Here is a 24,562-nt window from a genome sequence, read left to right as displayed (position 1 = left end):
ATTGCATGACTATATCTGAATCTCTGGCTACAGTTCTGAACACACTTACTAGGACAAACATCAGCCAATATGGGGAAAGTGGATACAAATCTTATATTAAAAAATTGAAACAGTGAGTAGAATTTCAGTCTACCAGGAAACAGCATCACTGATGGAAATGTCAGCATTCCTCAGGAAAAGAAGTTTGCAGGAACGCTCCAGAGGCAAAAGACAATTGGAATCTTTCAAGAAACTCAGTATAAGACTGCCAAACACAGCTGAAGTTAACTATTTTTTGTATCGCAGTTGAATGTTACATTAATTATCTCTAGGCCTGCACTTCCTGGCCCCGTTGACCTTGCTGTTTCTAGGCTTGCCAGCTCCAGGTTGGGCAAATCTGGGAGTAGAGCCTGAGGAGGGTGAAGTTTAGGGAGGGGAAGGACTTCGCCAGGCGCATAATGCCATGGAGGCCACCTTCCAAAATTACTGTTTTTATTAGGGGGCAGTTATCTCCGCCACCTGGAGATCAGCTACAATTCCGAGAGATCCCCAAGCACCACCTGCAGGTTATCCACCTTTTGTTTGCCATGGTTTTTTCCCTCTTTGGCATACATACTGAGGCCTCACTATACACATGAGAAAGCTGGCTGTCTAGTCCATTAACGTGCAGGTTAAATCATTAAGGGACTACAAGAGTAGTGTTTATTTTTAGAAGAATAAGCAAGCCCCACCCTGGAGCTGAGCCTTGTTTCAGCGCAAAAGCGGGATAGCGATGAAAAGGGACCAGAGAAGAACTCCCGCTTCCGCACTGGCTGCTTTCCCTCCAGAAACGTGGGGGGGGGGGCGTCGCTTACGAGAAGGCTTTCTCCTACGCGGAGGGATACGTAGGAGCGAGTCCTCGAGATAAATAATTCCGGCAGCGACGGCCATTTGGCGAATGCGCGATCCCGAAAGGGGGAAACAGGAGACTGACGAAGGAGACCCGAGAGCGGAAGCCCCGTCCCTAGCCAGAACGGCTGCAGTGCCTGCTGTATTGTAAGTGTCATTCCGGAACTATAAAACGCCCCGTAGTTGTGAGGGAGGGGTGAGAAGGAAACCTTCATATGCGGGAAGGCGGATTTTTTTTTTCTTTCCTCTGAGGGGTCGTGAACGCGCACGCTTCATCAACTCGAGGTAGATAAGACAACGCGAACTTTTTTTTGTTGTTTTTCCCACCACGGTGTACGTTGTCGCGCGCGAGCGCGCGCCCGTTAGATCTCGCGAGAGCTCCTAGTCGAAATTTCGTTCTCCCCTTTTCCCCTTAAGAGTTGCTGCAGGGAAGAAACAAACAGAAGAAAGTGCGCGTGCGCCGCCTTTACGACTGTTTCCTCTTTCTCCCTCCCCCCACCGCCCCGAATGCGCGCGGTCTCCCTCCCTCTGCCGGCGGTTGAGCGTGCCTCGCGTCATCCAATGGGAGGCGCCCAGGGGCGGGACTTCAACGTTCTTCACACTTCATACTCCCCCAGGAGGGAGGGCGGCGGCGGCCGGTGACGCCGCGGAGGGGCGTGGCCTATATTTAGCCCCGCCCCTTTCTTTGGCCTCGCCATTGGCGGCGACGGCGGCTGCGCCCGAGCTTTTCTCAGCGCTTCGACTATTTCCGTCTCTCTCGGCCAGGCAGCCGCGGAACCCTTCATTCTTGGCCGGGCCCGGTCCAGGCAGGTGAAGGCAGGAGGCGGCGGCGCTGCCGGTGACGTCGCGGGCGGCAGTTCGGAGCGGGCGGGCGCCCCCGGCTGTTTCCGGAGGAAGGAGAAGCGCAGGCAGGCGGCGAGCAAGCGGCTCCATCCCCCACCCGCAGGGAGGGAGTGCGGCAGCGGCGGCGGCGCAGAAGGCCCGACGAGGAGGAGGCGCAGGAGGAGCAGCAGCAAGCCCCGGCCGCGGCGGCCACCACAGCCACACTCTCCCTAACGCAAGAAAGGATGGCGCTGAAACGCATCAACAAGGTGAGCGGCGGCCTCGCCCGGGCGGCCCGGCTGTGGGGAGGCGGTCGGGCGCAGGAGGAGAGCGGCGGCGGCCAGCCGTCCCCTGTGGGACTTCCGCCTTGGCTTGGAGGCGGGGGAGGTCGGTCAGCGCAGCCCGGCCGGAGACGGTGTGGCGGATCGGGCGTGAAGGAGGGAGGGGGCCGCCGGCGGCCCTCAGGCCGTTAAACACGTTTGGGGGCGGCCGGGGGCTGCTTCGGGGACGTTCCTGAGGCGCCCGGCGAGCCCCCTTTGAGCCCCTTGAGGCGATCGCCCTGCCGGACCCGGGCATTGTTGGCGTTACGAAACCCGCTCCGGGACTTCCCGGCGATGAGGAGGGAGGCGGGGGCTGCGGAGGGAAGGGCTGAGGGGGGCATACGTGTGTGCATTGAAGGGCCGGCGCCGGCCGTGCGGAATCCGCCTCCCCACCCGTCGCTCTCTGGCCGCCAACTTCTTTCCCGCATTGTAAGATGGCGGCGGCTGTGCCCAGCTCAGTCGCTTCCCGGGGATCTTTCTCTTTCTCTTCCTCTCCCTGGCCAGCTCTCGGCAGCAACCTCTGGCGGATCCGCTTCCCTGCAGTCGCCGATCGCCTGTCGCTCCCGCCGCCTCTGGATCCCCCGGAGCCGTTTTGCGAATGCGAAGTGTTGGCTTTTTTTTTTTTAAGCCTTCTCTCTTGACAAGGGGCGGAAGTGTGTGATGGTGGCTCTGTGTGTGTGTGATGCATCGAGAATTTCTTTCTTGCACAATCTAGAAGGAGGGTGGAGTAACTCGCCTAATTTGAAATGAGTGTCGTGGTGAAGGAAGTCGGCCTGCGTGTGCCTTGTGTCGAGGCTGGCTTGTGGTGGTGGCGGAGGGTGCGGTTGAGCAACTTCGTCATTCTACCAGTTTTGCTGGTGACGTTCCTGAAAACTCAAAAGTTCGGTCACTGGTGAAGCGAGGACGGGAACCTACACTGCTGGGAAGAGTCAGATGTTCAATGCTAAAGATTCTTTCATCTCTCCAGGAAAAAAAATCTGAATTTTCTGCTGTTAAAATTTTTGACCTTTCCAGGACACCAAATTAAGATTCCCCACTGCCCTCCCACTAGGTTCGCTTTAGAGGGGCATACACTGGCCACCAGCACATTTGCCTTGCCCATTCCTGGTGTGTGTAGACAGAATTAGGATGAAATCAAACTTTAATAATAGCTTCTGGTGAACTTGCTTTCAAACTTGTTTCCCATGCAGTAGAGAATAACAACTCCTGAGGGAGTTACCTGGCTTTAATGAGTTTTGTCAACAACATACAGGTGAAATGTTTATCAGCCTGACCCATAAGTGTTTTACCAATGTTGGTGAGGTGTGGAACTACCTTTGAATTCTGTCTGTAAAATTTTCAAAACTCAGGAAGTCTGCTGAAATCACTGACAAAATGGATACTGATTCTGCTATTTCAGTAGTCTGTTTCTGAACACATTAGAGTGTCTTGTTGGGGGTAGCTTTGTTTTTGACGTTCGGAATCTGCTGATAAGAATTTACTATTGCCTTTACAGCTGGTAACTTGTAATTTATCCATAACCAAGTCTACTGACTTAAGTCATTAGGGCATTTCCATATAATAAGTCCTCAACTTCACTTATGAATCAATAGTCAGGTGTCCAATTATAAGGTGTGACAAGTTTAAAGTTTGATTACCATTGTCATGACTATCTATTATAAGATACAATTAGGCAGAATTACATGAAAAATGCAGTTCAACTTTCAGATCAAGGTAGAAATCAAAATGCAAATTAGGTAGAGAATATTGTGAAATGGAAGATCTACTCTTATGCCTGCCAGTTTTAAGCTTTTTAGGTTCTTTTTTTAAGGTCTGCTACTGTCAGTTAAGAAAACATTGATTAAATAAGAATCATCTTACAGAAGAACTTAGAAATGGGCAGGCTGAAGACTTAATCCATTCCCAGAATAAAACATGTACTTTATCATCTAGCCACATTTTCTTAAAAATAATCCTTTAGTTTACTAATTTTGTCTCTTGGGTAAAGAAAAAAACTTACATATGGAACCACCATAGCATGTGGATCTTTGGTGTGGAATATTTGCTTTGCAGATACTGGTCCTGGTGTACGTTTGGATCACTCATCTTCTCACTACTTAGTTTAATTGAAATAATCTCAGCTATGAGAGTATTAGAACTTAAGTTTGGGCAGGTTGGTATAGCTTCAGCGTATATGGCTGGAGTAATAGTATTTCTTAACTGCAATTAGGACCTGAAGTAATCCAAGGACTGCTCGTGGTTTGATTAAAATATAGCCTAGGCGAGATTCTGAACTTAACATTCAAATGTTTGCTTATTTTGGCAGTTGATCTTGCCAACCCTAGTGCCTGCTTCCTTACATCAACAACTCTCAGTTGATAATAATGCTTTGCTAGCTGTACTTCTGGTATATCTTACCATACGCTTGTTTTACTGAATTTGATTTGATTTTTGCCCATAAATCCACTTACTCCCAGGATCACAGGCTGCGGTTTGAGGGTGCAGGGTACAGCAGTCTTGTTGAAGCAAGTCTGGCCTGGCTGTGAGGACTCTTGAGAATGCTTTATGAGCCATCTTGAATTCCATGATGGAACAAAGGCAAAAGCCAGATGAAACAGTTAACCTCTTGAATCTTGTTTTCTGAAGTTCCTCACGTCTTCTCATTCTTTTTCAAGATCCATGGGTTCATTCCAAGAGTGATCCCTCTAACAGTCTTCTCAATAGCTGTATGCTAAACCATATTTCTTGCACAATAAAAATCTCACTGAATTGTCTCACTTTGGAAACTTTTAACACCTCTAGAAGAGAGCATTTAGCAATAGCTGGATCAGTTGAACCAGGATGTACACCGTCAGAAATATTTTTAGGTAGACGTAGACCCATGACTAATCTGTCTCAATTGTGTCTATACTAGTGGTTTTTCAAGTGTTTGAGGATGCAGTAAATATGTGATTGGAGTGAAGGCTAGCTACTGTTGACAGATGGCCCTGTCACATGAATTGTACAGTAGAAGATAATAGATTTGTTACCTCACATCTTAATCTGTGGTACTGAAAACATATTGGCAATACCTTGGATGAGACCTTTTCTTTAAACATATCATTAATACTTTGGGACCGCTTGCATTTCATATGATTATCCTGATAGTGATTTTTGGTAAGCATTTTCAAAGGCTTAAAAGGACAACTGTTACCATTAATCATTGTTAATGAATTTGTCACCAGTTATTCTGTGGCCATGGCTTGTTGTTCCACTTCCTGACAATATTGCATGATTTATGAGATTTTTTGTTTTCCTTTTGAGCTGCTTATTCACCATTAAGGTTTTATCTTGTCATACTTGGTGTTATATAGAACTCAGGGTTTTCAGTAGTGTAAGTCTTCAGGCTGGTCTGTATATTAAGATAAGTCATATCATACAGCATTCCTGGTGCTGTGTAAAATCAGTCTACAAGTGGGTCTCCCATGTTCAAATATTCTCCTTATAACAAAACCTCTGTGGTTGTGGGTAAGCCAGTATATGGGGGAAGTTGTTAGAAAAGCTCCCTTCTGCTTGGAAGTCTTACAAATTCTTAAGCAGTCTCAATATTAAGTTAGATAATACAGTAGCTAATGTTGATGGCAAAGTAACTCAGTTTCTGGGTGTGTACCTGTTGCTTGTTTTGCCACTACCTATTTTTAACTTTAAAACTGCCTCTTTTGCTCAGATATATTAGCTTGAATTATTTTTAAAAATTGCTTATGACAGTTGGATTGTAATTTTAAAATGTCATTAGATAGCAGATTCTTACTTGCATTCTGTCTTTTCTGAGATACAAAATGAGATACCCCAAAGACATGTTTATCTGGCATTAATAGGCAGCCAGAAATTGTTGTCACCATCACACTGCCACTTGGGGATGCCAGAGTGTTGTCTGATGGTGTATTAATCGTGGAGGCATTTGACTATTGGAGCTTATCTGTGTTATGCTATACTTCCAGATGTTTCAAGCACTTCCAGCCTACAGCAGTGGTGAGGAGTGGATCTGGAAACAAGATGCTTGGTTGCCAGAGAGAGAATGGTAGCCATTGAAAGCAAATTGTAAGAGATTACAAAATAAGTCGATTGTACTCATAGGTTATATGAAAATATAGAACACGTAAACAATAACTAAGTTGTGTATTTAAGCTCTTATAAAACTAGTTGTTTATCTTGCTTAGGCTTTTTTATCTCAAAGAACAAAATCCTATAAGTCTGCGCAAAACCCATTATATTACAAATTGTATTTCTAATACAAAAAATAGATTTAACCATGTTTGGGAGGGGACTGTGGTAAAACATCTGCTTGGCATGTGGAAGGTCCCAGGTTCAATCCCTGGCACGTCCAGTTAAACAATCAGACAGTGGGGTGATGTGAAAAACCTCTTCTTAACACCCTGGAGAACTGCTGCCAGTTTGCGTACGGATTGCTGACCTTGATAGTCCAGTGGTCTGATTTAGTATAAGGCAGCTTCATGCGTTCATAGTGATATGTAGAGTGGACTATGCAGTTCCTGACTGGAACACTTTAGGTTGCTGTTTCCTATGGATATTAGTTTTAAAGTTAATACATAGCAAATATAGGTAATATGTGATGAGCCTGTTTTAAAGCACATTAATTGATATGATACCATTAACTCTTTTAGGCAGAAAAAGTTGGGAGTAGGCATGCTGAGAGGCATAGTAAAACTGTCTTATTTTCCTATTGATTTAAAATTCACTTCATGTTTGCATTGGAGAACATGGTTCTTTAGCAGTCCCTTTTGTCCAAGTTACCTAAACTGATTCTTGAAGGAGGGTTTTTTTGTCTGTGTATCTGCTCTGGTTTGAGTCTAGCGATGATTGAGAATCCCCATTTTTTTCTCCCCTCAACTCTGTCAATCACTAAATGAGTTCTGTGTTCTAGGGCCTCCCAAGCTAGTGTTAAATCATCTGTTCGTATCTTGGAATTTTATAGCTTAGCTTACTGCTTCTTGCAAGGATCTGCTAGTTGGGGTAACAATGCCAGGTGACATTAGAAAAACAGTTCTTATCCTTTCTAAAACCATGCACAGGCAAACATAAAACAGCTCTACCTGTGGATGTTCCATCATCCTTCACTTCCAGATCTGGTGTGGGTCATTGAGCATTCTAAGCCACAGTACACTTAATTCACTTAAGCTTTTGCTGGTGCCAAATGAAGGTACACCTCTTCATCCCATTCTGGACCCTTGTACTATGGCTGTTGGTGCTCTTTGGCCTCTAAAGAGTGGGGGGGGGGCGTGGTGAGTTCATGCATTGAACAGTTCTCAGATTTTTGAGGGAGAAGCCACGACAAACTAGAAAAGAACCAGAAAAAAATCTAATGTGCATGTACTTCTCCTCTCTGATACTTTTTTTCTTTAGATGTTCTTATTTGAGTCATCTTGTGTCAGGTTGTGACCCACTTCTTGGTTCTGAACCACTAGTTGAAGACCAGTGGAATAAAGTTATTCTGAGACAGCAAATTTGGGGCGAGGGGTGGGAAATGTAATTTACATTCTGCCTTTCTTTCTGAGAATCAGTGCATATTATACAGGGTAAGTCAATATGATCAACAACTGTGAAATAATAAATAGGTATGGATTGCAGACATTTGAAAAGAAATATAAAATTCAGGTACTGAAATGAATCATTGCCAAAACAAAGCATAAGTAATTTAACATAGCAAATTAACACAGAAACTACCCAGTAGGGGTACATTACTTTGTGGTATAGTTTACAGTTGCTGTCTCTTTACCAAAGTATCTCCCTGAACCATTTCCTTATAGTACAGCCCTGTTGCCTGAGTTAAAGTCCTCTTGTATAATTGAGCTTTGCACAGTTTGCGGAAGACCAAAAGTGGAAGCTTTCCTAACCTCTTCAGGCAGGTATTCTGTAAGGTGAGAGCCACCACAGAGAGAGCACATCTACAGGCAGCTGTTAATTTTGCCCATTTGAAGGGTAGTTATCTGTAGAAGGCCCTGTTCAGATGAGTGAAGTTGCTGTGGCAGAGCTTGGGGGAAGAGGCTGTCCTGCAGATACAAAGGGCCAAGTCCGTGGATGATTTTGTATGTTATAGTCAAAACCTTGAATTGACCCTGGTAACTGATGGGTAGCCAGTGGTGTGATTGTGGAATGGGAGTAATATGCATGCTCCACCTAGCTCCGAGCATGAGTGTTCTGCATCAGCTGGAGTCTGTGCATTGACTTTGAAGGAAGACCTGTGTAGAGTGCATTACAGTAGTCTAGTCTCAATATGACTGTCAATGATACTGGTGGAGTGAGTAGGATTTTTTATATGTAATGAACAGTTTTGGTTCCTATGAAACCAGTTTTACTGACATCTGTTGCTGTGCGTCTTTCTTGAAAATTATTTATTGGAAATAGGTTTGATCAGTTACCTAGATTCTCATCTAAAGGGCAAGTGGCTATCTGTTTTTGATAAAAGCTATAATAAATAATAGCACACAATGCTAATTTTTGTCTTTGAATTGATTTCTCTAAGAACAATAGTATAACAGTGATAAGAACTACTTAAAGAGTCAGTTGTGATTATACATATTGACCTGGAAGTCTTTGCCAGTAAAATACAGGAACTGAAGAAAATAGTGAAATATTTCTACCTTAAAATTATAATAGTCCTGTTGGGGTTCAGGGTACTTCTAAATCATTTGGCCATGAAGAACAGAGTCAGATCTTTATTGGATCATTAAAGTTATTAACGTGTTGGGTCAGTCATCTCTTCACCCAATATATCATAAAGGTCTTGTTGGTAAGGATAAAATGCTAGTTTGAGTATGTTTATCTCTTACAATATTTTTTAAAAACAAACCTAGCCCCTATTTAATCAGTGATTTGGAAAAGATTCTTTTCAATATGTTTATTCCTGTGTCTTAAAGTGCACTTTTGCTTTGGAAGGAAAGTATATCAAAGAGGTTGAGAGTTCTTAGATGAAAGTATAGTTTGTGTTTAATAACATACTGAATAAGGGGCCGTGGCTTGGTGGTAGAGTAACTCTCCTGTGCAGAAGTTTCCAAATTCGAGCCTTGATGCCTTCATTTTAAAGGATTGCATGACTGCTGGCCTTTCTAAAGAGATGTTGTCAAAATAAACAATATTGGCCAAGATAGTCCACTGGTCTGATTTGTATAAAACAGCGTTGTATGTATTCTTTTGTACTTGTAACCTACACTTTGAATAACAAGGTTAGGCTTTTCCAGGTCTAGTTATTCCTTCTTCTGCATGGTCTTATAGTGCAAACAACAGTAATCAGATTTGTTTATCACATTTGCCAAGCAAGACAGCAGTGTCGGAACACCTTTTTATCCTGCACAAAGTGACTTCAGAATAGGTAATAAACAAAGGTATTCAGAAGCTACCATGTTTTATGTATATATCTTAAGTTGTGAGTTCTCTCAGTGTAGTTGTGTAGTGTAGAGGTAGTTACCCTTATTGTAAGTGTATTTGGTCAAGAAGGGCTGATACATATGGAGTCATTGCTGTTGTAAAAAGTGAAGAGTAAGTTATTACTGAAGCTTTGTTTTACTATTAGCAAATACAAGATGGCTTTGTTCCCAAACTGTGGTCTTTCTTCTCTGGGGTGAATGTGTGCGGGGAATGTGTGCAAAGTTCCTGAAAACATTGATTCCCAAAGCAGAGGGCTCTTACTGATCAGGGGGGAGGGAGTTCCTCATTTTCCTAGAAAGTTATATTCCTGCATGAGTTCTTTTTAAAATGGTCAGCTTTTTTTCTACTGTCAGTGTTGGGGTTAAACCCCCAGTCCACTGTTCTTGGCTGCTGGCTGCTGGGTTCTAGGGTGGGTGCTTTCACACAACAAAAGTGTTAAACAGAGTCCCAGGTTGGAGGGGAAAGTTGAAAAACTGAACCTATAGGTAGGTGTTGAGAATGGAGAACTATAAGGAATGGGTTTTCAATATCTGGTAATTGCATTGCTATGGTAGGCCTTCTCATTGTTCCCTCCATACCAAACAGCATCTATATCAGTAGGCAAAAATGAACCTTGAGAGGTAGAAGGATTTTATGTGGAGGAGCATAGAACATTGCAACATGTGTATTTTTTAAAAAACTGTCGTGGGTAACATTTGGATATTTCAATTGAAGTACGTTCTTATTGAATCTTCTGTACTCTGATCCTTGTTGGCTGGAGCCAGAGCCATGAGGCTTCATTCATGGATGTAACTTCAGGATATCTTTCCTGGTTTTTCTGTGATGTTGCTAGGAGCAAGGTAGAAAAGACCCACCTCAGCAGTGAAAGAAACTAGGAACCCCTCCTGAGCAGAGAAGTTATTTTTCCTGAGCCAAGCTTTATCTTCAGGCAGCATCTTCTTTCTAACACAGACTGCCCCGGGCACAGAGTGGTAAGTTGCAGTACTGCAGTCTAAGCTCTGCGCACGACCTGAGTTCAGTCCCGGCGGAAGCGAGGTTCAGGTAGTTGGCTCAAGGTTGACTCAGCCTTCCATCCTTCCGAAGTTGATAAGATGAGTACCCAGTTTCCTGAGGATAAAGTGTAGATGACTGGGGAAGGCAATGGCAAACCACAGTTGATAGAAGTGTTTTGTGTGAGCAGAAAATATTGTCTGGATCCGTTGATAGACCTATTTGTTTAACCCCCTTTCCAAGCCATCTCTGTTCGTGGCCATCCCCTGATTTGATTGTGAATTCCACAGTTTAATTACTTGTTGACTAAAGAAGTATTTCCATTTGTCTGGTCTGAATCTTTTGTCTTCCCATAGGGTGACAGTTCTATTCTAGAAAGAAGAGCTGTTATCCAACTCATAGCCTTCAAAAATGGGTTGCCAACCTCCAGGTGATGGAACTTGTCATCCTTCCAGAATTACAACTGATCTCCAGCCTATAGAAATCAGTTCCCCTGGAGTAAATAGAGCTTCAGAGGTTGGGCGTTATGTCATCATATCCCTGCTGATCCCCCTTCCTAAACTCTGCCCTTCCCAGACTCTGCTCCCGCCCAAGATCTCCAGCTATATCCCAAGCCAGAGTTGGCAATCTTATTTCAAAAATAGCAGAGAAATACATCTGCTGTTTGCACTGAAAAATTTGCTAACCTCTACTCTTAAATCTGGTGATGGGGATAATTAAATCAGGCGTGGAGCCCTTCGAATGCATTTCCACATCCATGGATTGGAACGTAAGGGCCCAGCAGCTCTGAACATGTCACATTTTTCTGTGCAGGTAACCCAAAGACAGAACATTTGAGGTCTCCGACCTGTATGCATTAAGTAAATGAAACAAATGTGTTTGTATCTCTTACTTAGTTAGCCCCGTGGCACAGAGTGGTAAGCTGCTGTACTGCAGCCCAAGCTCTGCTCGCGACTTGAGTTTGGTCCTGGTGGAAGCCAGGTTCAAGTAGCCGGCTCAAGGTTGACTCAGCCTTCCATTCTTCCGAGATCGGTAAAATGAGTTCCCAGTTTCCTGGGGGTAAAGTGTAGATGACTGAGGAAGGCAATGGCAAGCCACCCTGTAAAAAAGTCTGTCAAGAAAACATCATGATGCGACATTCCCCCATGGGTCAGTAATGACTCAGTGCTTGCACAGGGGACTACCTTTACTTAATTAAGAACCACCTGCCATTGAAATATATCAAGCACATTTATATCCTTCCCTTCTTTCCTGTAATTTCTGGCCAGAGTTGCCTAATTATTAGAGATGGACATGAACCTGAATACAGCCCCCCCAAATCCCATGAACCAGCCCGGTTCGTGGTTCGTGAACCAGTGGTTCGTGGAAGCTCCTTTCCACGAACTGGTTATTGATTCGTTTGGGTCGTATTGGTTTCGGAGAGGGGCAATTTAAATGGCCATTTCCCCAAGGAAATGGCCATTTAAACTTTTCCTGCCGCTTGCAAGCAGGTCCCTTTAAACTATCAGCTGGCAGGCAGCAGGGAGAAGGATCCAAAAGCCCCAGCCCCACACTTACCTTGATTCACGCTCCTGCGGGCCCGCAGCCGCCGCCTCCTGCAAGGAGCGGCAAGGCTGTTTTAGGCCTCCTCCGCCGCTGCGCAGGCCCGCAGAGGGATGGAGGAGGCTGAAAACTGCCTTGGCGCCCTTCAACTGGCTGTGCGGCGGGTCCGCAGAGTGGCTGCTAAGCGGTCAGAAAGGGGCATTTAAACCCCAAGGACTGGTTCGTAACTGGCCCCAGTTCTGTGCCAGTTTGTGGTTCCTGGTTCGTGAAAACCCATGAACATCGTGGTTTTTTTTTCTTGGTTTGTACCCATGTCTGCTAATTACTACCACTCCTGTGCCACTGCTAGTTTAACACCAACTCCCACCCCATGCATGCAGCTCAGGCTGGAGCAGCTCAGGCTGTCAACTGTTCTTCATTTACAGCAGAGGGATTAAGGCTGCACTATATGAGGGAGCACAAAATTAGTATATGTCCATTTACTTTTAAGCAATTATTACTCTTGGACGATTAAGCAAGGGCTAAATTAAGAGGATGGAAAAATATTTTATTTGAAAAGAAACCTATGTTGTTGATGTTAGCACCGGGTTATTTATCCTACCTTTATTGTTTGCTTAATGGAATGTCATTGAATAACTGTTGGTGGGTTAACAATTCAGATTAAGATTACCAATGTCTCATGTTTTTCATGCAACGTGAACTTGAATATTTTTCCCATTATTGTGTGTTTCTCACCTTTATCAAGAAGGACAAGGTGGTGAGAGACAAAGATAGAAAATCTTTTAGTGCTTTCTTCAAAGAGAATGTTTTACATTTTTTATGCTGGTTATGACTATCACTTCTCTAATTGGAAAGGACAATTAAAATACTGTAATCCACTTCAGTTTTCATCTGTAAAGAATGTTGATGAGTCAGATTGGCCAATCCACCATGTGCTAGCTAAATGTTTCCCTTACAACTAATGCTGCCAAATATTTAACTAGAACTCCCTATGTGAACTAAACTGACCATTAAATGGTAAACTTCAGGAAACGGATCCTGGCCGAATCCACATTACCTCCACGTGTCCCGGTGTTGCACTAAATGTCCGCGAAACACCCGGAAGTATAGCGTCTTTCAAGCGCGATTCAGAAATCGTGCTTGAAAGACGCTATACTTCCGGGTGTTTCGCGGACATTTAGTGCAACACCAGGATGTGCGGAGGTAATGTGGATTCGGCCCCTGTGAACAGAATCCAGAAAGTGCCGATTCTGTGTGTTCAAAGGTATTGTAGAATATTTCAGTGAAGAGTAGTCCTTTTTCTCTGTACCTGCTTAATATTCAAGGCAAACTGCTATCGAAAATGGAAGAGTTGTGAAGGTAGCTTGATGAGACACAAAGGTATGCTGTAGGATGGGGAAATTCGAAAATCCCACTAGGTAGATACAAGCTTTTGTACTAGCCTAAAATGGCCCCTTTGCAGCACGTACCTCCTAGATCAAATAGATTGGAAGCTATACATCTTTATTTGATTTCCACCATGTGGATTTCAAATAACATCATGGGGTTGCTGCTTTACTGAATCATATCTCTTTGGTATCTTGAGTTTCCCCTTCAGAGTAGCTTTTACTTAGAGACCAATTTTCATATGAATATACTGTTTGTAATCTTGCCTATTTCTAGCATAATATATCTTGATCCTTTGCTATCTGCTACCTTCAAATGACAAGAGGTAGAAATAAGTCTGAAACTCCTTCAGCTGTTAGTGACATTGAGACTCTCTTACATTGTTGTCCACTGGCAAATTTAGGAAGAATATACAATGTGTGCATTCTGAAATGATATCTAAAGAACTTGATTTAATGATACTAAGGGATTATAAACTTCATAGGAGAGTATAGGTGTAGTTTTGTATTTGCTCGCTCTTAACATTGTGGTGAGTACTTTTCTGTGAGAAACTATACAAAAGCTCCCATTTTTGGGCTGCTCATGAGTAACAGATATTTGGGCAGATGAGCTTGTAATATATTGTTTAGTAATTTGTGTGGATCAGTTGTATGTCTAGGCTAAGATGAGTCAATGATAGACCCATAAATGACTGCAGATGGTGGCCAGGTCTGCTGATCGCAGAGTGAATGACTCCTACAAAGCAGACTGTAAACCTGTTAATTGGATTCTTAGTTTTGTAATGCTATGATCTAAAATGTCGCCATATAATTAGTTTTCAGAGAAATTTACCTGTTATAAAACACGTGTATTAATACATGCCATTTCTTTGGTATCACAAGAAAGAAATGAAACTCATAGTTCCACAAACCGCTTTCTTTAGTAAAGCCAGCAAGCTGATTTCATGATGAAAAGCAATATAAAATGCTGTATATCAAGATAGTTAATGCTTTGTTTATTCACATAGAAGCATAATCTAGGAAGATAATGTTTTCTAAATAGGTACATTTTGCTTTTTATTAGTACCTTTCATTAAGAAATCAGTTATCTTTTGGAAGCCCCAGTGGTAAAACATACTGATTGTATGTTTTGGAGTAGGTTTTGGGCACAAATATAAGACATTTTACACTGTAGCTATAAGCTTTACTTCTTCTTGCTTTGACAGATTATTCCAGCATAACTTCTGAATTTTTTTATTGCAAGCCTTTGATTTGCTTGTTCAATCACTGCATAAATAGTTGCTGTAAGATATCTAAATGAATCTTCCAGTTGCTTGCACTGTAGGTTTGCTAATAAACACACATGATACAAAGAAATGGCATTGATAGGTGGCAGGTAGCTATTCTTTACTAGAATTGCACAAGAAGGAGCGAACCTGTGAGGACTTACAGGGGGCATCTCATTTCCCCTTTCCCACTATTTTTCTACCTGAAAGCTCCCACAGCCTCTCTTCCACCTACCAGCTAACTTACCTTTGGCTTTCCCCCTGTCTTTGGCTTTCCCTCTCTCTGGCTGCCTCTACCTGAAAAACCTATGGTCCAGTTGCACAGTGCTGAACCAGGTCCAATTGTGCAGTGGGGAACTCTTAAGGACTTGCAGGGGAACACCTCAGCCCCTCCCCCCATGTCCCTTTCCCCACACTTCCCTCTTACCCTCCTGAAATCTCTAATCACTACACCTCACTGGCTGTTGTGAAAAGTGGCTATTGTTGAATAGGTGAGGCACGCATGTCCCTTGGTGGTTACTGCCAGGCTTGGGCATGATGAGCTCCCTCAAAGGCCCAAACAGCCCCTGGAAAGGGCCCTGCCTTTTAATGGTTTGAAGGCTGGCAGTACTGTTGTGGTTAACTAGCAGCAACCACTGAGAGGGTTCATCACTTAAAGATACAGGCACTCCTTCAGCCATTCTGCAATTCCTTTTTAGATTCAGTTTTTTTGCAATCCTAGGTCACTTTTCAGGTTTGTAGAAATATCTGTCTTCATGGCTCCAATCTCTGGATATAAGTATACTGATAATTAGATATAGTGACAAGTGGGGGTGGGTGCACTTTGTTAATTTGTTTTATTATTTGTATATTGATTTTAGTTCTTTATCAATTTTAACTGTTCATCGCCCAGAGCCCCTGGGGATGGGCGATATATAAATTGAATAAATAAAATGGAGTAATCTAATTTCTCCCTCCCTCCCTCCCCTGGCAGTCCCGATAGCCTCTCACTTTTTCCTGCTTCCTTCTCTTCTTCGCCTGTCCGTCTCATCTTCTTCACCTTGCTCCCCCGGCAGACTCTTCCCCATGCCTTACCTCCTATCCTCTTCCCCACCTATATCCTTTTTCCCCTCCTCCTGGTACCCCCCCCCCATATGTCCACCTTTTCCTCCTCCAAACTTGCTAAACAACTGCTCCCGTTATCTGCTCCCATTTCGATCTATATTTATTACTTTATTTATATGCTACCTTTCTCCAAAATGGGAATTCAAAGCCGCTTACATCATTCTCTTTGCCTCCCTTTGAAGTATCTTAGCCAGACAAGTGTGTGGCTGGCTGAAAGTCACCTACTGAGCTTCCACAGCAAAATAAGAATTCAAACCTGGGTCTCTTACGATTGCAGTCTGAAATGCTAACCAGTACACCACATTGGCTTCCATGGGGTGGCTGTTTTTCAACAGTATAAAGCAGGTGGGCCTGGGTGAGTCATTCAGGTTACATGGTATTGTGATACCAAGTTACCTGGCCCTAATGAGTCCTCCTTCAAAGACCAAAACAACCCTGGAAAGGCCCTCCCCCTCCCCCTGCCTTCTGTTAAAAAAACCAAGCCTAGTATACTGGCTAAACTGTTACGATTGCCTGGGAATGATTGCTAAGGACATCAGTTTCTTAAAGTTACAGGTGCTGCTTTAATCATTTTGTTTAATCATATGAGGAGAGGGATTTTTTGCAAAACTGGAGCATTTTCCAGGTTTGTTGAAACAGCTCTCTTGCCTGTTTTCAGCTCCAGTCTAGATTTAAGTATCCCCAGGTTTGGCAAATGATAAACGTCACGGAGAGGCTTCCGTTATTCTCCTGTTAACGTGTCGTGGTGACTGTCTGCGTGCAAACGCCATAGCAGTGCCTGCATGCTGCTTTGCAAGGCTTCCCTTGGCTGTCTTTCCCATATACTCGGGTACAGCCATGACAGATCATCATGCCCCTACAATCTTTTCTGTGGCAAGGTGCTTCCTTTGACATCATCATTGCTTGGCACTCTCACTGCAAATGTTTGCAGCCTTTGTGCCCTTCCTTCCTTCATCCTACAAGATAACATGGTTTGATTCTTGGGAGTTATTTACTGTTATTGGAAAGTCCTAGAGTTAAATTTGAAGGCATAAAAATATGATGGCATAAAATTAGGATGTATAAAAATGGCCTGTCTTTGAGATTCCTGAGGGGGATGGGGTTCGAAAACATGACACACAGAATTCTCTAAAGATAATGTGGATTTTTGTTTTAGGAACTTAGTGACTTGGCTCGTGACCCACCAGCACAGTGTTCTGCAGGTCCAGTTGGAGATGACAGTAAGTAGCAGTCAACAAATTTTATATATTCTTGTTCAAGAAAAAATTGTCATTCTTAAAGGTCCTGAGGTGACTCTTAAGATTGAATATCAATATAAAAATACTGTGAATGTTTTGAGCCAGTGTGGTGGGGTTGAATCGGGCAAATCTCAATTTCAGTCACTTTAGAGCTATGAATTTCATTGGAAGTTGACCGAATTGCATTGTTCAACCTAGTGCAGACTTCCTTTGTTCAGTACTGTTTTGTTATGGGGGGGAAATACAAACTACCTTTTTTCTTCTTGTTTCAGTGTTTCATTGGCAAGCCACAATTATGGGGCCTGTAAGTATTGCACTTTTAAACATGTAGTGGAATTAAAATTTGTTGAGACTTCTAGAGGCTACTGACATCTGGATTTTACAGTTCAGATTAGAAAATCTATAATTTGAGTTGTATCTGTAGCCTAATTTAGAGTAGTTACTATGCATTTAATTACCCTATTTGTCTACTTTAAAGCAGTGCTATGGGTGGGATTTTTTTTTTGTTCTGGGGAACTAACAGGACTACCTGTATTTCTCATTTACTTTGAGTATCCCTGCAGCTGTCCTAAAAAAACCTCAGATTTTAACACACAGGCAGTATTCTTGACATTTGCCAAATCTTTCTGTACTCAAAGTTCAAGAAGTATTTTGTTGCAGAAAACGAAGCTTGCTATTAGTGCTGCCGCACTCAGCTGCTTTGAATTGTGTGTGGTTCTTGCTAAAGCTACTAATTTGGCTTTGTTTTTCCTTCTGATAGAATGACAGTCCATATCAAGGCGGTGTTTTCTTCCTGACAATTCACTTTCCTACAGACTACCCTTTCAAACCACCTAAGGCAAGTATAACTTTTGGAAAATCTTGCTTTTAAATATTAAACTTCTCCAAGCAGAGAGAGAGAGTTGATATTTAAAAGCAAGAAAATAGTCTTTTAGGCTGTGTGTTAGATGTTGTAAAGCTTGGGGAAATCTGTTTTAAGAAGTTGTCCTTCTCTTTTCCCATGGAAAAAAATTGGAAATTTTGAAGAGCACTGAAGAAAAAATATCATCCTTTTTTTTGCAATCAGCAAAATTCTTCAAGACAAAGTTTTAAACAGAATGTATAGTATTATGATTTCTGTGTAAAATCTATTACATTAGATATTCCTATCCTGAAGACATATACAGCATAATTTCAAGGATATGTTTACATATTAATATGATGTGTGGTACAGTGTTGCAAGAATTCAGTGTTCTTGTCAAGTTTAACTTGAAATCTGGATATGCTTCTGGTCTTATTGCAACTACAAAAGACTGTTTCTATCCAGATACTACTATTAGATGTGTTTTCCTATTTCTCAGCTAAAACTAAAGACGTTTGATAAGGTAGCATAGGATGCAGCAGTTTACAGCTCTGTCTCTGTGGTATTGGACTTCTCTGTAAATTTCTTGTTGAAAACTCAAACATTCACACTCTTGGATTCTATAAATATAACAGTAAAATTTTAGGATAATTATGCATAATTATCATGCAGTAAAAAGTTTAGGTTTGGTAAGAAAATGTATTGCGTATATTTCATTTCCCAGAACTTGTTTCTGTGGTGTTTTCCTGTGGCTTCAAAAATTCTGGAAATTTTACATCTCACATTCTGACAAGCTACTGGTTAAAATGAGCAACTAAAGTTTTGTGCATGCATATCTTACCCATGTCCCTTTTGAATTGCAGCTCTCATGTACAGATATGCAAGGTAGACAAATGGCGTACAGAAAGGGCTTACTAGGTTCCACAGTACAAATAATTGCAGGTAGAATGCCTTAAGTGTTTGTAAATAGTCTGTAGTCTAAAGATAGTCACATGATGAAACTGAATAAGTTACAGGAAATTGTTTCCTTAGTTAGCACATTCATCCCCCTCCTCCCCACATTGTAGTGATACAGGCTTGTGTGAAATCCAGAGTTTGAGCTTTGAATTGAAGTATGTAGCTCTCTTAAGCGCTCAAAAGAGCTTAGGTTTATCTTTCTGAACAACAAATAGTACGTTGCACATTAGACTGCATTTGAAGCTCAGGCAGTTTCAAAAGCAACTTTGTAGGCATCAGCTGTTCAAAGGGGGGAAAGCAGAATAGCCACAGAATACCTTTTAATCATGGCCAGGCTGTTTGCATGGGGAGAAATATGACACACATGAAATATGACTGTCTTGCAAGAAAGATGTTTACATATTGCTCTGGTACCTGTTTAAGAAAATACTTGTTTGCGTGTGAAGCGCTGTGCCTCTAGCATTAATGCAGAGGAAAATCCATGCCCCAGTGGATCAACTTTGGGGAAATAATGTGGAATGGGAAAGGAGACAATGGCTGCTTCCACACACGTTGGATAATCCACTTTCAATACACTTTAGTGAACATTTGAAACTGATTTTCCATGTGTGGAACAAAAAATCCACTTCCAAAGGATTGCGAAAGTGCATTGAAAGTGCATTATTCAACGTGTGTGGAAATGGCCATAGTGTCAGGAGATTTTGTGATCAATGCCAAGATTTATTTACAATGCTTCCTTTAAAAAGATGACTCTAGATAAAGTATTTGGTTTTTATTATAAGACGGTTAAGAAACTTGCAGTTCGAAAGTGAGGTTCCCCCCAGAAGATTGTTATAGGTGTGCTTTCCCATGTGCACATGACTTGGAATATATACCTCCTTGGGCATTTAAATGCTTAATCCTTGATATGCCAAAATGTACTTGAGTTTGTAGATCCAGAGGATTTAAACAAACGACTAACACTTACTTTGGCACAGTAAGCAGGGCATTCTCCTTAGTATATTTAGCAACTAGCATCTTTAACCAGATCAAAGGGACGTTTACTAATTGTGATCTCTAAATTTCTTCTAGGTTGCATTTACAACAAGAATTTATCATCCAAATATTAACAGTAATGGCAGCATTTGTCTCGACATTCTAAGGTCACAGTGGTCTCCAGCTCTAACTATTTCTAAAGGTAAGGGAAGCCACTGTAATGGGCATCATAATGCCTGTCTTCCCTTTGCACTTAACAGGCACCACAAAACTTGTAAAGGTTCACGCTGTGTATATAACTGTCCTTGTTGATTTTTGTGGCAAGCATCAACATTTTAACAAAATTAATGACACCATTATAATGGATACAGTCTTAGTAAGGTGCAGTAAGCTTTCTGTTTGAACTTGGACTAATAACACAAAAGCATATATGCAGCTTATTTTGTAAAGTGATATGAAGAGGCTGAGAAGAATATGGGAAATATGTTCTTATTGGTTAGCTTGCTTGTAAATCTAGAATCTTGGATCTCTTTTGCAGAGCATTAGGAAACACTATGACTTCAAATCAGCATTTAGCTAGTAGCTGTTGTGATCACCTTTACAATGAATGTGTGGCACAGTTACACATGCTTTTTGCTTACAATTAAATCTTACCCAGGTGGACTTAAGAGGGATCCGTTGGCTTGTCTTTTTTTGTTACTAAATATACTTACCCAGTTAAGTGCAACAGGTTATTCCTTTTGACATAAGAATTACTTTTTCGTTGCAGTTCTCTTATCCATTTGTTCACTGCTATGTGATCCTAATCCAGATGATCCCCTAGTGCCAGAGATTGCACGTATCTATAAAACAGACAGAGACAAGTAAGTATGGCTTCTTAGGGAAAATAGATTTAGTAGAACATTGGACTATGTTTGCTCTTGTGAATTGGGTATTGATTTGGGGAAAGTGTTCCATTCCATTTTTATATCAAAAAGGCTCTTGATTTGAAGTATTTACTTGAAGTATATGCTGGCCAGATAGAGATTTCTGCGGTTGTCATTGGAACGTTTAACAGAACACTGCATTGGGCCTACAATGTAAGGAAAGAGTGATGCAGTCAATTGTCGACTCCCAGACATACCTGTTCCCTTCTCATTTGGATTTCTTGGGCTGCATAAGAGCTACCCATTAGTGCTAGGATGGCTTTTTTGCTTGCAATTAAATCTTACCCAGGTAGACTTAAGAGGGATCCATTGGCTTGTCTTTTTTGTTACTAAATATACTTATCCAATTAGGTACAATAGGTTAGCAAGAGAGTGGACAGAGAAATACGCTATGCTGTAGGGTAAGATGGTCTGCACAATTTGGTGCATTAATGATTTGGGGACTCCAGCACTTGAGTGCTGCATGCTTTAAGACACCAAACTTAACTAACACATATAATGAATGTATCAGTTACTAAGAGTCAACATTATAACTGCTTGATATATACTCAATGTGAGGAATCTATGTTTGCATGGCAAAAAAGTCAAGTGTAAGAAGGCTTTCTGAATCTTGGTTTTATGATGCTATGTTCATCTCTTAAGTACTTGACGGTAACTTCAGACAGGTTTCTGTCACACTCTAATCCAGATTGTTACTCCAGTGAAACTTGGCATTCATTAAGAACACATTATTTTTTGAGGCATGTTTAGGTAAACACTAATGTAGGAATGGATGAGCATGTTACTGTACTATTAGCTCTCTTCCAGTGGGGTGTGACAGGTTTCCCCCCTTAATATCCCTGCTGTTGAGAGAAGTTGTCTGCATCAGTATTAAAGAGCTTTGCGAGTTGTTTGTTGTAGAAGTTTGAAGTTCTGCATTATTTGCCATAACATAACTGTACATCCATCTGTATTTGCACATTAAGGTGTTTTATGTGGCACTGTATAATTATATGCTAAATCCAAAGATTGGCATGTGTTTGGCAAAGGTGTGAAATTGGCTTTGCTTGTGGCCTTCTTGACTAGTTCCATGTTCAAGAACAACATTGAAAGTAGAGATATTTCTGCCTGCTAGTCTTAGTTGAGATAGCTTAAGGCTACGAGTTTTCTTTGCTCCTCATCCAACATCAGAGTTATTCACAGTGTCAGGTTTTTGTAGTGTTGGATTAGTACCAGTCTTATTTCCTGCTCTGAGCTAATTTAAGAATTTTGCTTGGATCAATTTGGGCCAGTTGAAGGGACTCTATTTATGGCTAGAATTCTCATAGCTGTCAGTTTTGAATACACTGATTGTTTGGAATAGACACCTCACTTGCCTAGAAATTCTTCAGCTAGCAGCATTTTACTACATAAAATATCAAGGAAAAAGTTCCTTCCTTAAGCTTGTACTATTAATAGTATTTGTAGCTTTGCTGATTTGCTTAACATATTTTCCTGTTACAGGTACAACAGAATATCTCGGGAATGGACTCAGAAGTATGCCATGTGATGCTACCTTAAAAGTCAGAATAACCTGCATTATAGCTGGAATAAACTTTAAATTACTGTTCCTTTTTGATTTTCTTATCCGGCTGCTCCCCTATCAGACCTCATCTTTTTGTTTTTTTATTTACCTCTCTCCATTCATGCACATGCTCATCTGAGAAGACTTTAGCTCTTCCAGCTTTGGACAATAACTGCTTTTTAGAATCTGTAAAGTAGTTATACAAGAACAGTTGCCCAAGATTCAGAATTCTTTAAATGGAGCATGTGTGTTGTGGCCAATGTCTTCACTCTAACTTGGTTATGAGATTGAAATCATTCCTCACTGCTCTAACAGTTCTACGGAAGATACCACCCAAAGGGAGGGGAGATGGATGTTCAGATTGCTTGCATCACAGGAAATAACATTGCTGTAGCATCATCCATCTTGTTTTAAAACCTTCCAGTGTTAGAGACTGAGGTTTCATGACATAACTTGCGCTCATAACTGGTGTGGCTGGAGAATTGGTACAGAACCTGTAGCATCAACAGAACAGAACACGTGATGTATCTTATGCATGTCAATAAAGGAATGACCAGTTCTTGTTCTACAGAGAATGGAAAATTGGAAATCCAACATCTCTTGTATTCCAAAATAGGGTCTCAGAACATTTTTGTAACTCATTTAAATTTTGTTAGGATGCTTGGAGCTATTAGTTAATCTATCTTCCACAACAGTTTAATATAGCACTGAATAAACGATGCAAGTTGTCAATGGATGAGTGATCAACTAATAGCTCTCCTAGTAATTGATTTTATTTTCTTCAATAAAGTTACATAAACCAATGAGTTAGCTGCCTGGATTAATCAATATGGGAAACAAAATCTTTTGTAAAAGCAAAGGTGGTTTTTGTATATACTTGTTGGGATTTGCCTCATTGTTTGACATCAAATAATGATGTGAAGTTAGTAGAGTGAACCTTTTGCCATGTTCAGTTATAATACTTGGTCTGTTTTCAGGTTGACACATTGATCAGCCCTGGAGTATACAGAACTAATAAGCTAATCTAGTAGTGTAGACTTTAGTGTGCTACACAAGGTACTGGGAGCCAAGAGTTCAAACGTGGACTTGCGACCCAGCTAATACATGTACTGGTGCATTGTGGAGACCCTTCCGGGTGCACCCGCTTGTTGACTGAGAAGCTTTTCTTCACCTTGTACACTTGACAGCTGAAAGATCTTTATGTGGGAGTAATGAGGCAAAAATTACAAAATAAAGTACTGTTTTGATGTGGGAATTGTCATGAGGTTGTGTTGAAGTGACTTTTCTATGTGGGATGTTTGCTATCCATCGAAGGACTATCTACCGTGCTGCCACTTAACATTAATGAACGTTTTTGCTGCAGTGGTCACTCATTTCTGGTGACTAAAATGAATGAATAAAGTCATTGCTATTGGGTTTTTTGTTTTGACTAGCACTCTGTGCCACTCATTCTTGATCTTGTTGGTAAAAAGGTACTGATTTATCTTTCTCTCTCCCTACACTCATGGTCTTGTCTTCATCCTTGTTGTCTAGCTTGGCATTCTCTAGTCCTGTACTATCAGTTTGTGCTTCTGTGACTTCTTTCTAGCTCCACTCTGGCACTGCTTATAGTTCTGTGCATCCTAATTCCTTGTCTCCACACAATTGTGGGAACCTAGATGTAAAATAAATGTTAAACTATAACTTTTATAAAAACGGAAAATGTAGTTTGGCCATGGTTTGTTTCAATTACAAAACATAAGTTTCACAAACTTTTGGGAGCTTTCTGTTGCCTATTCAAGCTCATCCATCACTGCAGGCAGAGCTTTGCCTAGAGAAGAACTACTTTTTCATTGCTGATAGCAACAGTGCTTTCAGAATTGGGGGAAAGATTTTAATATCAGAACCAGGGGCAGTTACTTGGGTGGGGTTGTATTTCGTTTGCAATAAACTGCTCATCTAGCATGAACGAGTAGGATATAAATTACAGAAACGGGGCACAACAGAAACGGGGCACAATCCAACATTACCTCATTGATTTTAGTTGTAAAGTTTATGCAGGCGTTTCTATTTAAGTCATTACTACTTAATGACACAGTCCCATGTAAAAATTTGCTGCATTTCTAAGCAAGTTCCATTGAAATTAACTTTCATATGAAGATGTTAATGTTAAGTATAATGCGAAGTTAGGGATCTTTTAGGACCACTGTATTGGTGCCATGTAAATGTGTTGAAGATTTTAGCTGCTAGCTTATTAACCAATTACGCTATTTTCCCAGGTCTAGTTAATATTTCTAAATGTCTGCAGGATATAAAACTGACCTTTCAAACTTTGAAAATTTTGACTTGTACAGTCTGCCAATTTGAAGCAAAATTTCTCAGACAACCGCAAGATGAAGTAAAA

The 24,562-nt window shown here is 41.5% G+C and overlaps 1 protein-coding gene across 4 annotated transcripts; it reads left to right on the top strand.

Annotated features, from left to right (window-relative positions):
- Positions 1-907: 907 nt before the first annotated feature.
- Positions 908-23,595, top strand: UBE2D3 (ubiquitin conjugating enzyme E2 D3). 4 transcript variants are annotated; one of them, XM_054989717.1, is made up of 9 exons: positions 908-1,014; positions 1,633-1,958; positions 16,856-16,919; positions 17,210-17,241; positions 17,698-17,775; positions 19,807-19,912; positions 20,480-20,573; positions 20,988-21,037; positions 22,119-23,595. In XM_054989717.1, the coding sequence occupies exons 2-8, from the start codon at positions 1,935-1,937 to the stop codon at positions 21,034-21,036; spliced, it is 447 nt and encodes a 148-aa protein (XP_054845692.1). In that variant the 5' UTR covers positions 908-1,014; positions 1,633-1,934; the 3' UTR covers position 21,037; positions 22,119-23,595. The 4 variants fall into 4 exon arrangements, with proteins under 4 accessions (XP_054845692.1, XP_054845691.1, XP_054845694.1 ...); XM_054989716.1 differs by lacking the exon at positions 908-1,014 and having other exon boundaries at positions 1,528-1,958; XM_054989720.1 differs by lacking the exons at positions 908-1,014; positions 1,633-1,958 and adding an exon at positions 5,993-6,068.
- The last annotated feature ends 967 nt before the right edge of the window (positions 23,596-24,562 follow it).

This window comes from Eublepharis macularius, chromosome 10 (genome assembly GCF_028583425.1).
Source record: "Eublepharis macularius isolate TG4126 chromosome 10, MPM_Emac_v1.0, whole genome shotgun sequence".
Lineage (NCBI taxonomy): Eukaryota > Metazoa > Chordata > Lepidosauria > Squamata > Eublepharidae > Eublepharis > Eublepharis macularius.
The sequence above is the reverse complement of the archived record's forward strand: the minus strand, read 5'-3'. Positions and strand labels throughout refer to the sequence as shown.